This window comes from Melozone crissalis, unplaced genomic scaffold, assembly GCF_028551555.1.
Source record: "Melozone crissalis strain CALT ecotype California unplaced genomic scaffold, PUWL_Pcris_2 ptg000090l_1, whole genome shotgun sequence".
Classification (NCBI taxonomy): domain Eukaryota; kingdom Metazoa; phylum Chordata; class Aves; order Passeriformes; family Passerellidae; genus Melozone; species Melozone crissalis.
Window position 1 is genome coordinate 1,012,298 of NW_026535867.1, and position 14,212 is coordinate 1,026,509.

Consider the following 14,212-nt stretch of genomic DNA (forward strand, 5'->3'; position numbering starts at 1 on the left):
GCATTAATCTGCATCTGTCTTCTGTGCTTAAAGCAATTGGGAACTTTGCCTGCCTTTTGTGCCATAAAGGCATTCCTGTAAAAGACTCTGGTTTGGGGCTGAAATTGCAAGGTTTCTTTAGCCATGCAGGTGTTACTGAAATGGATTTTCTTGTGTTTTAGTTTTCTTCTCCTTTGTTGGAGGGTACTGTGAAAAAAAGGCAGCAGAAGTCCTCTCTTTATTCCAGCAATAAAGGTGCATCTGGAAGCACCTTTATGGGCAGGGAGCACAAGAAGGACCCTGTGCTACCACTCTGGATTCCTTAAATGCAATTTTAAGACTATTTGCATATTTGCTTTTGCAATTTACAGGACCTATTTACATAACAGTTTACATTACAAAACCTATTAATATTACATCTTCAGTGATCTATCAGTACCTGATAGGTCCTTGCAGCTCAGTTCTTGCTGCTGCCCTTGCACCCCTCATGCCCTGGCTTGGTCTCTCTTTCTCATCTCTGGCCAAGAAGCCCACAGTTTTGGCAGGCAAAAAAGATTGCCATCAGTAAGTGTAATAATTTGGAAAATTCCATGAATCTCCTTCTCCTCTCCCCCCTCACATTAATTTGTTTGCTCCAGATCCTCATTCTTAAAATTCTTGGTATTAAGGAAACAGGAACTGCTTGGCCTGGGTTCTTATGCCATATCCTGAGTGTATCATGTATGGTGATACATTTCTGATAGTCCTTTCTTCTCAAAGGGTGAGGTAGAAAAGCAATTTAGAAAAAAGAAGAGAAAAAGTAATTAAAAACTAGGTGTGGAGTTGTTCTGGTTGGGTTTTTTTGTTTGTTTGTTTTTTGTTGTTTCAACTTTCTTTTGTGACTCTTGTCAAATACTCAAGAAGCATGGAAACACCACTTTAATTCCATGTAAAAATGGAGAAAAATGCTGTTCTTAGTATAGGCTAAACCAGCATTCACACAGTGCCTGTTGATCTAGAAGGGATGAAAGGCAGAGCTGTGTGACTGATGTGGGGAGGGGAAAGGGAGGAATTGGGGGAAAAGGGAGAGATTTTAGATGTCTTATGTACAGTGTAACTGGAAGGCACCTGGGATGAGATATAAACCCAAAATCTGGCCATAGTTTAGAAGAGAAAGGCTAAGAGAAAATGTTTAAGAAAAAGTCTAAAGGGAAAGGAGAAGAAAAGGGGAAGGAGGGAAGGATATTGCTAAAGGAAGAAAGACGCCCAAGTTCCACCAACATCTCCAAAAAAAAATCCATCTGCATTGGCTAAAAGATGTGACCTTGTCTTTTTTGATGTGGCCATCAGTGCTATGATTAAGGAATTTTATAATTCCACTCTGGATTGTTGCTACATCCAGCACTATGTGGGAATGCAATTAGCACAGCTAGAGCAAATTATTCCAGGATGGGCTGTTTCGACATCCCTTTGCCTTGTGACACCCTTTGCAAAGAGGAAAGTTTGCTTCTAAAATGCACTGGCTCCTGGTTTGTTTTCAAGTGTGACACAAAACATGGAGTTTAGTTTATAAATTACATATGGTTTGAAGTCCTGGCTCCTAACAGAGTGGTTTTTTTCTGGCAGCCCTCTGGACAGGGACACTGCTGGCAAGGGAATTTGTCTCCATTCTCTCTCTGTCTGGACACGCGTCCTCACACACAGCTGGCACCAAAATGTTGAGATTGTTTAACTGAACTGCCACCCCTGGGTGGATCTAAAGGATGTGTAGATGTGGCTCTGAGGGATCTGGTTTAATTTTGGACTTGGCAGTGCTGAGTTAATTGTTGGACTCAATGATCTTATCCAGCCTCAACTATTCTGGGATTCTACAATTCCTGAGAAATGCTGGGCTGCTTAAGTGGCTATCAGATTTTTAGGGATTGTGGAGTCCTTGAGATGAGGCAAGCAGTCCAGACTTTTAGGGACAACAAAACCACACAGATGTTACCTCTTAAACCTTCTAATTGCAGAGGAACCTCTCTAACTGTAGGGAGCAACTCAAATACAAATAAAGAACTCTTACAGTCCAAGCAATTGCTCTCATCAGAGTTTTTTGTTTTATTTCAGGTTTTTATATGTAATCAAATTGTGTCTTGAAAAATACACAAACTAAGACAAACGTTTGGAGGATGGGACACAAAAAGACAGTCACAGTATGTACAGTTATTACAATCAAATCTCTCTGTGCACTTGGACCCCAGCTGTTCCACTGAGCTGCTCTGTACTCAGGGCAGCCAAATATCAGCTGAGCTTCACTGCAGCCCCAGCACAGGCCACGTGTGGGATTTTTTTTCTCTTCCCCACCATGGGGAAAAAACCCTTTAGTTAAGAAATTCAAATTGTCTCCTCCATGTCCATTTTCAGCTCTGATTTTTTCTGTCCCTTCCTTGCGAAAACAGTCTTGTCTCTCCAATCGAAAATAAAAAGGTGCAGCTGTTCCAAATCAGAGTGACTTTGTGCATCCTTGTGAATCATTCCCCCTGCCTGAGGCTCAGCGTGTTCAGTCTCTGCTGGTTCAGTCTCAGCTCTGTTCTCTGGATGCTTTTTGGTTGTGAAACAGGGGAGTTGCAGTTCTGGCCTGAAAAAAACTTCTGCACTGCCTCAGCATTGTTTGTATGCAGGATCCTTTGGACCCAAGCTTTGCAGAGGACACCTCTGCTACCTGAATCGAACATTTCTAGAAATAAACCCATTTTGTTTACACAGATATCAGTTACAAGCAGTCTGATGAGTTTTAAAATATTTTTTTCCCTCCAAAGGTACTGTTTTTAATAGAAGTAACGTTGTCACAGTAACGATTTCTCATTGCACAGTTCCAGCTTAAGAATCCAGCTTTGCCATGTTTCATGACAGAAAAAGATAATGCTGAATTCAGCCTTCTGAATTTTTTGGCTTGTTTAGCTGGATTTTATAGTAATAAATCACTTCCTTCCTTTATATGGATATTTTATGAACTTCTACGTTCTTTCTTGGTCAGCTTCACCCTTCTGCTGAAGAAATACTACATTTCTTGTGGAGAAAAAGGGTTCTTACTCATAGCCCATGACGCTTAGGAGTGAAAACAGAAGCTGAAGTTCCACATAATCAAGTTTCACAAGCTTGCCATCCTCACATTTCAGACAATGGGAGTGTTTTCCTACTTCCAGTTTTTGTCTGACACAGAGAGTAGTTTTACTCCCACTCCTCCTTTCAGTTGTCTTGAAGGACAGCAGATGAAAGGCAAAAGATCTCACTGGGATCAGCTACAATCCGATCCTGGAGTTTTGTGAGCCTTTCCTCCTGTCATTAAAGCAAACCCACACAATCCAAAATAAATTGTATATCCTGGCAGCACTAAAACTGGACTCCAAGAAACAAATGCAAAAGCAGAATTGCCACCTCAGAGTTTTGCTGCCCTTGGTTTTGTGGAACGCCAGAATGTGGGACGAAAACACCTAATAATGCTTGGTCTGTTCTGAGCTCTTGGAGCAGGTGTCACACTGACCCCACAGACCTGTCCTGCCCAGAAAGGTCCTCTGGGGAGGAGAAATTCCCAAAGACAAGGTTGGATTCCCCTGTTACAAGTGCCAAAGCCCCAGGGGGACCAGGAGGAGGAAAGAGAGGGGAAGCACAGCCAGGCTTGGCACATCCATGGAGCTTCCGGAGGGAATCTGATTCTGCTCTGAAAAATTGAAAAAGAGGAAGTCAGCATGCAAGTGATGACTTGACAAAAAAGTATATTATAAGTTTGCGTGACACATTTTACATGAATGGATGGAGGATTGTTTTTAAAGCAATGGATTTTGCCTCATTTTCATAATTCTCCTTTTTTGTGTCTGTACAGAGTCCAGACAAAAAGGTTTCAAGGTACTGGGACAAATAAATTTTTCTTTTTCAGAGAAAAGGTGCAGAAACTCAGCAACAATGATTGCAGCTTTTCTGGAGGACTGAGAGTTTTTGTTTAAATCCTGACAGAAAAGCAACAACCAGCCAGGTGTTTTTTGGGAGCTGTCCCTGCCCATGGCAGGGAGATGGGAACTGTGGGATCTTTGGGATGCCTTCCAGCCCAAGCCACTATATGATTTCAGGATGAAAATACATTTTCATTCTTCCTACTCAGGGCCTGAGGGAGATGTTTTGATTAAGAGTCCATAAATAATGGTAATAAATATTAAAATACCTAGGTCACACACAGTTTAGGTGGTAGCAGTACTGTGGCCACTCTTGGTACAAAATCCACAACGTGGACAAAGGGCACAAATTACCCTTGGCACAGGTGGTACCTTCAACCTGTGCTGGATGTAGTACACAAGTAAAAAGAGATTTTCAACCCCTGAGTTAAAAAGAAGAGAGTTTTTTCCTATAAGTGTTCCAAGTCCTTCTCTGTGAGGAGCAGGCTGTATATTGGTATTTATGTACTGAGGGCTGTTCCTATTGCTGTCAATATCTCACTGGAGTTCATTTATCTCTAGCCAGGGTGCTGCCCCCCTGTTCTTGGGAGGAGTTTGTGATATTAATGTGCAGAGAACAATTAAACATCAGGTAAACCTCAGTAATGCTTTGAAATAAATGTAGAGTTGTAACAACAAGCATCCTGGCCTTTTGCGTCCTCTCCCAGGCCCAGGCCCTTTCATTTTTCCCAGAAAAAGTGTTAAACTAGTAGCTGGGAAAAGCAACCCATGCAGCAAACAAACAGATATGTAGCCATAGTGAAACAGATGAAAATTGTTTCTGCGTGACGTAAAAATAGTATTTGTTGATCTGGTTGACTGTGAAATGTGAGAACTCTTTCTGTATATAATGCCTTTGTTCCCAGCAGCTCATTTTTTAATTTTCCTAAATCCCTTCTGAAATAACAGTTAATATAAAACAGATTGCCTTTCTCTCTTGCTTAAGAAATTACTGAAAATATATAAAAAAAGGGGGAGCTGTGGCTGATGATTTTCTTTAAAAGAAGTTGACAACAGGAAATATATTTTCCCTTTTTGCAAAGAATTACACTTAAAAAGTTAGGCTTTTGTTCTTTCCTCATCCCCAAGTCCCTCAAAATCCTGCAGTACAAGAACCACCAGGTGTCAAAGGTGTGTGTTTCAGTTTATACTCCTAAAGTGAAACACTCCCCTTGTGTTTCAATAATTTATTTGTTTTCTTCCTCAATGAAAATGCCTTTTCATTATTAGAAATAGTTTATATTCAGGGGTAGTTGTCAGGAAGGTTTTGGCTGAGTCAAACATATATACAAATATCTCCTTTAAGTACAACCCACTTACATTTGGTTTTGAAAATCTTCCACTGCTTCTGCATTAAGAAGTTTGACCCTCAATAATTTCTGATTTCTTGTGGAAGGTAACAGGTGGAGATATTCTAATTCCTGTTCTATCTGGTTTTATAAAGTAATGTGAAAGCACATTACACCATATTGAATTTAACTTCATGTTTTTTAAAGACCTTCAGGCCAGCTAGACTACCTAGCTTAGGTCTAAAAATTAATATTTCCTGTATTTTTGCAAGTTGTTTTTTGCTTGTCAGGCACAAGAACAGCTGGGGTTTGTGGGAATATTGCAGGGGTTGTTTTTTTTTCCTTCTGTGTGATCATGAGATAAAACACTGGAACATTTCTCTTTCTCAGTTTCTATTTGAGTTTATGGCAGCCTAATCTGTCTGTAATGTCATAGTGTGGCTGAACTTATCACATTAAATGTAATATAATAATTACTATGTAAAGGGTCATATCTTCCAGCCCCACTGAGTAAAATAAAAACTGATGCTGTTTTTATAGGACAAAGTGTTATAGGTTTAATGCCAATTTAAGATTTTGTAGCACTAATAAGAATCATTTGACTTGCAAGGAAGATTTTTAGGGAAGAAGTTACTGACAATGGTATCTAGAAGCTGGACATCCCTTCTGCATTGAGTTCACTCCAGAAGTGTTTGCAAATGACCTCTGTGTAGTTTCTGTAATGCGTATTACAGAATGTTCTGTAATGACCTTTGTGTATTCTCTGTAATGAATAAAGCTAATAATAACATCTGCACTATATTGCAATATTGCCTTTGGATGAAGTCTACCTTAATTTCCCAGAAGAGCTTATGTAGAGTCATTAATCATGTGTTTGTTTTTAATATTTATTACCAAAAGGACCCCCCACATCTCTTGACCTGGTACCTGGTAGTGTAACTTGAGAACTACCTGTGAGGAAATGGTACTTGGGCGGGGTTGGTCTCTTCTGCCATTTCTCAAATGAAAGGATGAGAGGAAATGGCCTTAAATTATGTCAGGGGACATTCAGGTCAGATATTAGAAAAAAAAAATCACTGAGAGAGTGGTTGGAGGCATTGGAATACATTGCCCAGGGAGGTGGTGGAATCCCTATCTCTGGAAGTGCTCAGGAGGCCCCTGGATGTGGCACCTGGGGACAAACATGGTTTAGGTTGATGATGGTGGGGCTGGATGACCTTGCAGGTGTCTCACAGCCTTGATAACCCTGTGGTTTATCCACAGCAAGGTAATTTACAAAGGCCTTCACTCCCAGAATGGAGTGGCTTCTGTGTCCCATGCTTTTTAGTGGTTTTTATGATGCCCATACTGGTGAGTGTCTTTATGAGACTCCTGGCCCTTCAGCCTCCCTCTCCCTGCAGCCCAGGTCTGTCTCAGTGCTGGGGATGTTTTTCCCTCTCTGGGACAGCTTAGTGAGGCAGAACAAGCACCCCCAGTTTATTGGACTTTCTCTATTCAACATATTTTTGCCAATCTTGCCAATACAAAATAAAGCACAGGAAAATCACCCAGACAATTGCAAATTAAGGAGTGTTGCCTTACCAGAAGGGGAAGGTGGCTCCTCAATCCTAGGTGCAGCTGGGAAAAAACCCCACAATAAGCAACGTTAATTGTTTGAACTTTTTTCTCTTTTTTTGATAATTGATCTAAGGGTTAATGTTATTTTTTTTCCTACATTTGTCAAACAAACTGGAAGTTTAAGTATGATCACAGAAGAATATCAAAGACACCGTACTGCTCCCAAAATTTAGATGATTGAAACATTTTGATTCTGCATTTTCAAAATATCTTTTTTTTTCATTTTGAAAACTGCAAAATACTTCACTTCAAAATTTTTTGAACAAATGTTATTTCACTTTACATTTTGAAAGCATTTTTTCTCTTGAGAATTATGTGCATCTAAAGAAAGATATTAAAAAGTTTATATTATTTGAAAACAATTTTTTCCTATTTTAAGCAGAAGTAAATCTATGTGGTTGAGCATAATGAAAGCTTCCAGCTGATTTATTCAAGCAAGACACCTTAAAAATGTATGATTTGTTTTGATGTGTATCCCTTATTTTTTTAATTTTCTTTTCAGCTGGCCAGCTGGTCAAACTCAATGCCTCATCCTTCTGGTTTCTATGCTTGTAGGTAGCTCAAACAGGTTTGGCATTATTCAAACATGTGTTATGGTCTCACTCATTTTCCTGAGGAGGATAAATAAAAATTCTTGTTGCATCTGTCCAGCCATGCCTCCAGATCCACATCTTCCAACTGCAAGGGAAAAGGAAAGCAGCAACTGGCTGTCATTCCTCTGAAAGGGAATGTGACCTGGACCTTGGATCCAATTGCCAGGATTAAACTTCTGCTTCACAGATCCACAAGCAAATAGTGAAATTAACTCTGCTGCTCCTCAGGGAACAGTGGATCAAGGACAGTACAAACCCATAAATAACCAGATGCTTAAATTTGGGAACATTACTGTCCCCTCAAAGGGAGGATGAAGAGGCAGGTGCCTTGCCTTTAGGAGTCCTGAAGTGCTGAAGGTTAACAAAAGGATTTATCTTTTCTTTCTCACATATTCTTTCAACAAAAGCAAGGAACAGAATGAAACTGAGTGAAAAATTGCTTTAAAAATTGAAGTAATCCCTCTCAATGGCTGCATATTGCTTATCAACAAGAAATGGTGCCCTCAACTCCCTCCTCTGTACTAAAAAAAAAATCTTACCTGATACATTGAGTTTAATTGTAGATTTCTTTGTTTGGTGGCTCTCAGTCTGTCTGTAGATGCAGGAATACTCAGCATCATCCCCTAACTGGACATTGGAGATCTTTAAGGAAAAGTTGCCATGCTTCATCTGGTCCAGAAAAAGACTGGTTCTGTCATGGAACTTTTTGTCCTGGCCGTCCAGTGAATCGTGCCCATTCTGAAAGAAGTGCACCAGCTGCTTGGTGCCAATCTGCCAGTAGAGCATGGACTTGGCAAGGGCCAGCTCTCCAGGAGGGCTGGTGGTGCAGGGCAGGACCACAGTTTCTCCAACAAATGCATGGCACGTGGTGTCCAGCTGACCTGCAATAAAGCCCAGACAGTTCCATCAGCCTGCAGCAGAGACAGGGGCACCACATTTCCTAGAATTTGGCTTCGCCACACCATTATTGCCACTTTCCCTCCCAAATTCTCCTGTTTCCAGCCAGGAGGGCCATGTGTGCTCAGAGCCCAGCCAGCTGTGCAGCAGTGTGGAAACCCAGGGCACAGGGAATATTTATCTGTCTGCTCTGGGGTGCCCTGACCCCCAGGGCAGCCCTGACTCTGATCCTCATCCATGGAGAAAGTCTCCCTGACTTCAAGATAGACCAGAATCCACAAAAGTGTGACACAGATTATAGAGAGCAGTGTAGATGCATCACTTAGTATGAAATTTAAGTTTTGGGGTTTTTAGTATGTTGTGGATGGAAGCAAGATGGAGGGCACAGGGTGCTGTCCTGGGTTTCTTCTTCATGCTTCTTCTTCCTTGTTCATGGGTTTGGGTGGCATTTTGCAATTGGGCAGAAAAGTCCCCATTGCAGCTCTTTGGGATCAGTTATTGGGTAAAAGGGAAAATAATCCAGGTGTCAGTTCTTCATTGGATAGTTTAGTCCTAAAAGCCCTTGTACCAAGAGATTGTTGCCATTTTGTGCCTTCTAATGAAAAGCTGCAGAACTCACAGCAGTGAGACTGTTTTACTGATAAGAAATAATAAACACCTGAGTGTGAACATGAATTACTGTCTCAAGTGCCTTCAATCCAGACCCAGAGAAACTCACAACTGAGACCCCCATACAGCAGGACAGATGCTGATATGTGCAAGTTGCCTCCACTTTGGAAGTGTGCCTTTTGCCTGAGCTTGTTTCCCCTTAGCTTGTCATTTTTCTTCCAGCTTTTGGCAATCTCAGTCTCTGGGGTTAGGTGTCTGATTTGGCTTTAATGAATAGGTCAGGTCACAAGAGGAAAAGGGGATGCAGGGAAGTGGGGGTGGGCAGATATCATGAAACAAGTTCTGGTTTTGTAGGAAGTCTGTCTGAAAAAAAGGAGAAGTGTAAAAACAGTGCTAGACCAGGAGAAAAATCCTGGATGAGTTTGGTCTCCCACAACTCCCATTATTTGGCTACCTGATCACAATTCCCAACTTTTAAACAACGTGCTGGGGGCTCCCATCCCGCTTCCCCTGCAAAATCTTGCAGAGGGTCTGACAGAAAAGAGATTTTTTCCTGCAGGTCTGGCTTGGTGCACTCTTGCTGATCCCTGCCTGTGGTCTCACACTCTTTGGTGCTAATTTCCAGCAGCCAGAAAGAAGAGTCTGTCATTCCCACTTTGGATAAATGTTTTTTCCAAGACCTTGGAGAGACTTGGTGGATGTCCCTGATATCAGGCAGAGGTGTTACCAACCTTCCCAACCTTCCCAATCAATTCTAGCACATGCAAGAGCCAGGATGGAGGGATCCTGCAGGTGGGCAAACAGGGGCACAGGCAGGACAGGCAGCTGCACCCCACTTACACACACTGTTCATTTTATAATTTTGGTGCCATTTATTTCTATAAATCATTCCAAGTTAGCTGAAAGCATAATAAAACTTGCAAAAATGGGTGAGTCTGCCACTATCAGGTAGGAGGACAATTCCTATCAGATTGTAGTGCCACATTTTGTAGGGTAGGCTGGGTAGTAAAAAAAGTTTTAATGTACTTATAAAGCATGAACAACTAGGTATTTCCAGCACAGAATGTGGGCTTAAATTAGCATTCTGGCCAAACCTGTTGCATAAAATAATGTTATAAATTAAATGCAGATTAATTAATTTGGACAAAAAAGTTATTCCCAGCACAACAAAAGCAGTGTGAGTCTGTGACTGCACCAAAAAGAAAAGTTAAAATTCACTGTGAGACAACTCAATCTGTTTCCATGGCCAAAGTTTTGTGAGGCATAAGGGGCAAGTAATTGGACTCAACATAGAAATAAATGTTTTTGTTTGCAGTGGGGTCACTCCTGTGTTCCTGGCTTGCATCAGCTCTCTGCATATGTTAGGCTAAAGACCAAAGAGAGTTCCAGTTTCTCCTTGAATACAGTGACATCGGCCAAGGCTCAGCCTGTCACATGCTCAGGCCTCTGTTTCCATATCAATCAGCCTTTCCTGGTGTCACACTGTGTTTATCCAGGCATGAAAGCAGAAGGAAAAGCACGATCCAGACAGCTGAATGTGGGAGCCAAGTAAATGTCTTCAGTTATAACTCTATCACCACACATCTGCTTTTCTTGGGTTTTCAGCTGAAAATCCCAGCCCAGTTTGCCCAACAATGTCAGCTTTTAGCTGAAAAAACCACATATCCCAAGACTTTTTTCTGGTTAGTGGTGGAAGGAGAATCCCCTTGTTGTGTGGAGAGCTGAGCCATTTGGTCATTGTGCTTTGGCCATGACAAAAAATTCTTCACAGGGTGATCAGACCTGGGAACAGGCTGCCCAGGGAGGTGCTGGAATCACCACCCCTGGAGGTGTTTAAGGAAAGAATGGATGTGGCACTCAGTGCCATGATCTGGTTGACAAGGTGGTGTTTGGTCACAGCTTGGACTTGATGATCTCAGAGGTCTTTTCCAACCTAATTGATTCTGTGATTCTGCAATTTTCAGAATGTATCAGCTGCTGGCCAGGATTTGCTTCTCAAAGGGCACTTGGATTTTAACAAAGCTCAGCCTCCCCTGTGCTGTGCCCTTCCTGCCCTGCATGTGTCACCCTGCAATCGGTGACACGCCCAGGCAGGGCCATCAGCTGTCCCCAGCACATCCCAAGGGGCCACTGCTGCATGAAGGAGGGGATTGGGTATCCTGAGCCCCTTCTCTGCGCTGTTGGGGCCTGGGGAAATGTTGGAACCCTGGATGCTGAGAATTTAAAACTTTCTGTGCTGAAAGAACAGACCCTCAAGAGAACACTGCATTTGACCTGAGGCCGTGGAGAAGGGTTCCCAAATGGAATGACAGAACTGGGATTGTGGGTGTGGAGTTTGAATAGAAGTCTGTAATATCACAGGGTGGCAAACTTAGAGTTTAAGGGTTTAGAATATAGTAATATATGTTGTAGTGTTTGCTGGTGTCCCTAAGACGAGGTCAGAGATGAGAAATCTCACTCCATGTTCTCAGAAGATTTATATTATATTATATTATATTATATTATATTATATTATATTATATTGCTATACTAAAACTGTACTAAAGAAAGAGAAAGGATGCATCAGAAGGCTGAACAAGAATGAATAATAAAAACTCGTGACTGACTCCTCAGAGTCCCACACAGCTGATGGCGATTGGCCATTAAGTCAAAACAATTCACATGAAACCAATCAAACATTCACCTGTTGGTAAACAATGTCCAAGCCACATTCCAAAGCTGCAAGCACAGGAGAAGCAAATCAGATAATTATTATTTTCATTCATCTCTGAGACTTCTCAGCTTTGCAGGAGAAGAGATCCTGGCAAAGGGATTTTTCAGAAAATATGACAGTGACAATTTATAAAGCTAAGTTGGAGGTTTTAGGCCAGAGGCTGGTCCTTCTTTTTCACCTTCTGCTCCATGGGTTTGGGTGGTATTTTGTAATTGGACAGAAAATTCTGCGTTGTGGGACATGAGTGATTAGATATTGGGTTAAAAGTAAAAATAGTTCAGGTGTCATTTCTTAATTGGATAGTTTTTTCTTAAAAGACCTTGTAGAGATAGATATAGGGCCATTTTGTAGCTTGTTAGTAGGATGCTGTAGAACTCACAGCTTGTAAGATTGTAATATAGATAAGAAATAATAAACATTTGAGCCGGAACACAAAATACCATCTGCAGCCCTTTCCTCCTGATCCTGACAGGGAAAGGCTGTGCTCAGCAGTGTCCCCAGGGCATGGCCATGTGTGAAAGCAGATTGTGGTTCTGGCTGAGCCTGACCACGGCCAGGAAACCACAGAGGGAGGGGAGAGTGCCTGAGGCTGCTGCAGGGGAAGAAAGGAGCCTCCAGAGGAGGAGGGAGAGAGACTTTCCTGGTGGGAAGGGTCCTGTCTGCAGGGTGCTGTGGGAGAGAGAGTGCTTGCAATGCATCCAAAATCCATCTCTTTTTGGATGTAGAGAAGATGATAAACAGAGTTTGTAGCTCCATTCAGAAAAATGGGCAATAAGGATTCTCCCAATGAGCAAAGGAGGGAGGAAGAGTGTGGGTCCTGCCTCCTGGCTGTGGACACTGTACATTTGATACTGGTTTTAGCAGTGCACCTTTTTCCTCTTGATTCTTTTTCTGAAGGTGGAGGACAGCAGTATTTAGCGTATCTGAGCTGAGCCATACCCATTCCCTCTCCTCCATGGCATGGTGCACAAACCCTGTAACACTCATGAGGATCCTACAAACACCCACAGGGTTCAGCCCACTCTGCCCTCGCTGCTTCCAGCTGGTAAAATCAGGGCAGAAGGAGGCAGAAAAGGAGGCACTGCTGAAGATGGCTGGGATAAGAGCAGGTGACTGAAATCTGCTGGAAGGAGTTATTTAATCAGCCCACAGCTGCAAGAGGCCTTTTGTACATGGGGAGAACAGACTTCTGGGGGCAAGTCAAGTACCAGTCCTTATAGAAGTCTTGATAAGAAAAGTCCTGCTGAAGTGCTGGTAAAGCTTCCCACCGAGGCTGTTGCTGCAGCAGGAGATGTAGAAGCAGGGAGTTCCTGGCCAGAAAATATGAGTAGTTGTGGTGGCAGTTGTTGCTGAGGTATGTAAATCAGGATTAATAATGCTCATCTTCCCTATCAAGAAAGCTTTGCATGTGGAAAGGGCAGTTCTCCATCTTGGAGATGAATGTTGCCACACAGCTTTCACTTGTAGTCGTAAGAAAAGTGGGATGAGTTTATTTTGTCGATTTAAAGAAAAAAAAGTTGTAAATACTGCTGAACTGTTTAAGCCTGTTAAGATGAAGTTGAATGTGACAATTTAGCCAATCTGTAAGATTCCTGTAATGAGAAAATGCTCCTCCTTCAGCAATCAAAGTGTGGTGCAGGGAAGCTCATGAAGATTGGGCTTTTTGTTCCCCCCTTGTTTTCCAGCTGAAGTGCAGCATCCTTAACCACCAGAATGTCTGGCAAATGTGAGGCTTTGCTGGGCAAACAGAGGAGTCCTGACCACACACAGAGGTCTTACAACTGCTGTCTTTAAACGTCAATAAGGAAACTACATCTTGTATAAAGTTCTCTCAACAACATGTACTGGTTTATCCTCTTCATAGGGAAGATGATATCTAATTCATGTAATGTCAGAAATCAACTCTGCTAGAGCTAAGCAGATGCAAGATGGTTTGGGGTTGTAAAGGATGAGATTCCAAGTAGTCTTTAATATTATTAAAATGATGGGGTACTTTTAAGGATGTGGCAGGATAAACTTTATAGGTAAAAGTTTATGGGTCTGAAACATCTTAAATTTGAAAACCACTTATTTTGGATACAGAAGTTACGACCTGTACTTGCAAACCTTGGATTGTGATGAAATATATGCAAAGAAATGCATTCATCTGTTCTGTTTTGCTCCAAGGTTCTGCTTGCAGCTTGTGTGTCTGCAAATTCCTGGGTGGGCACTATGGAATATTTACCTCTGGGCAGAGAAGCAAGCAGTGAGCAGGCAACCATCCAGAGAGCAGTCTCCCTAATGAAGGAGAGAGAAGAGAGAAAGGTCAAATGCTTTGTTAGGCTGCTAGAGCAGAGATCAAAGACCTTTCCTCTGGTGTAATTTATGCCATCTTTCCCAGCTCCTTGCTCTGTGAAGCTAATCTGGATATGAAGCTGGGTGGGTTAGAAACCCTGGCTTGTTTTGCCATCCAGTCTTGGTGTGGGCTTTATCTGCTGCCTGTAGAACTGAGGTTTCTCAGTGTTTATGATGGGTAAAGCTTCATTTGCCAGCACCAGACCTGCACTTCCCTCCTGCCTTCACACA

General features: G+C 42.1%; 1 protein-coding gene across 1 annotated transcript; it reads right to left on the reverse strand.

The window, feature by feature from the left end:
- Nucleotides 1-2,986: 2,986 nt before the first annotated feature.
- Nucleotides 2,987-13,919, reverse strand: LOC128947165 (V-set domain containing T-cell activation inhibitor 1-like). The gene is made up of 4 exons (XM_054291340.1): nt 13,872-13,919; nt 7,968-8,309; nt 6,800-6,835; nt 2,987-3,661 (listed from the first exon to the last, which is right to left on the reverse strand). Exons 1-4 carry the CDS (start codon nt 13,906-13,908, stop codon nt 3,558-3,560), a joined length of 519 nt encoding a protein of 172 aa, XP_054147315.1. The 5' UTR covers nt 13,909-13,919; the 3' UTR covers nt 2,987-3,557.
- Between the last annotated feature and the right edge of the window lie 293 nt (nt 13,920-14,212).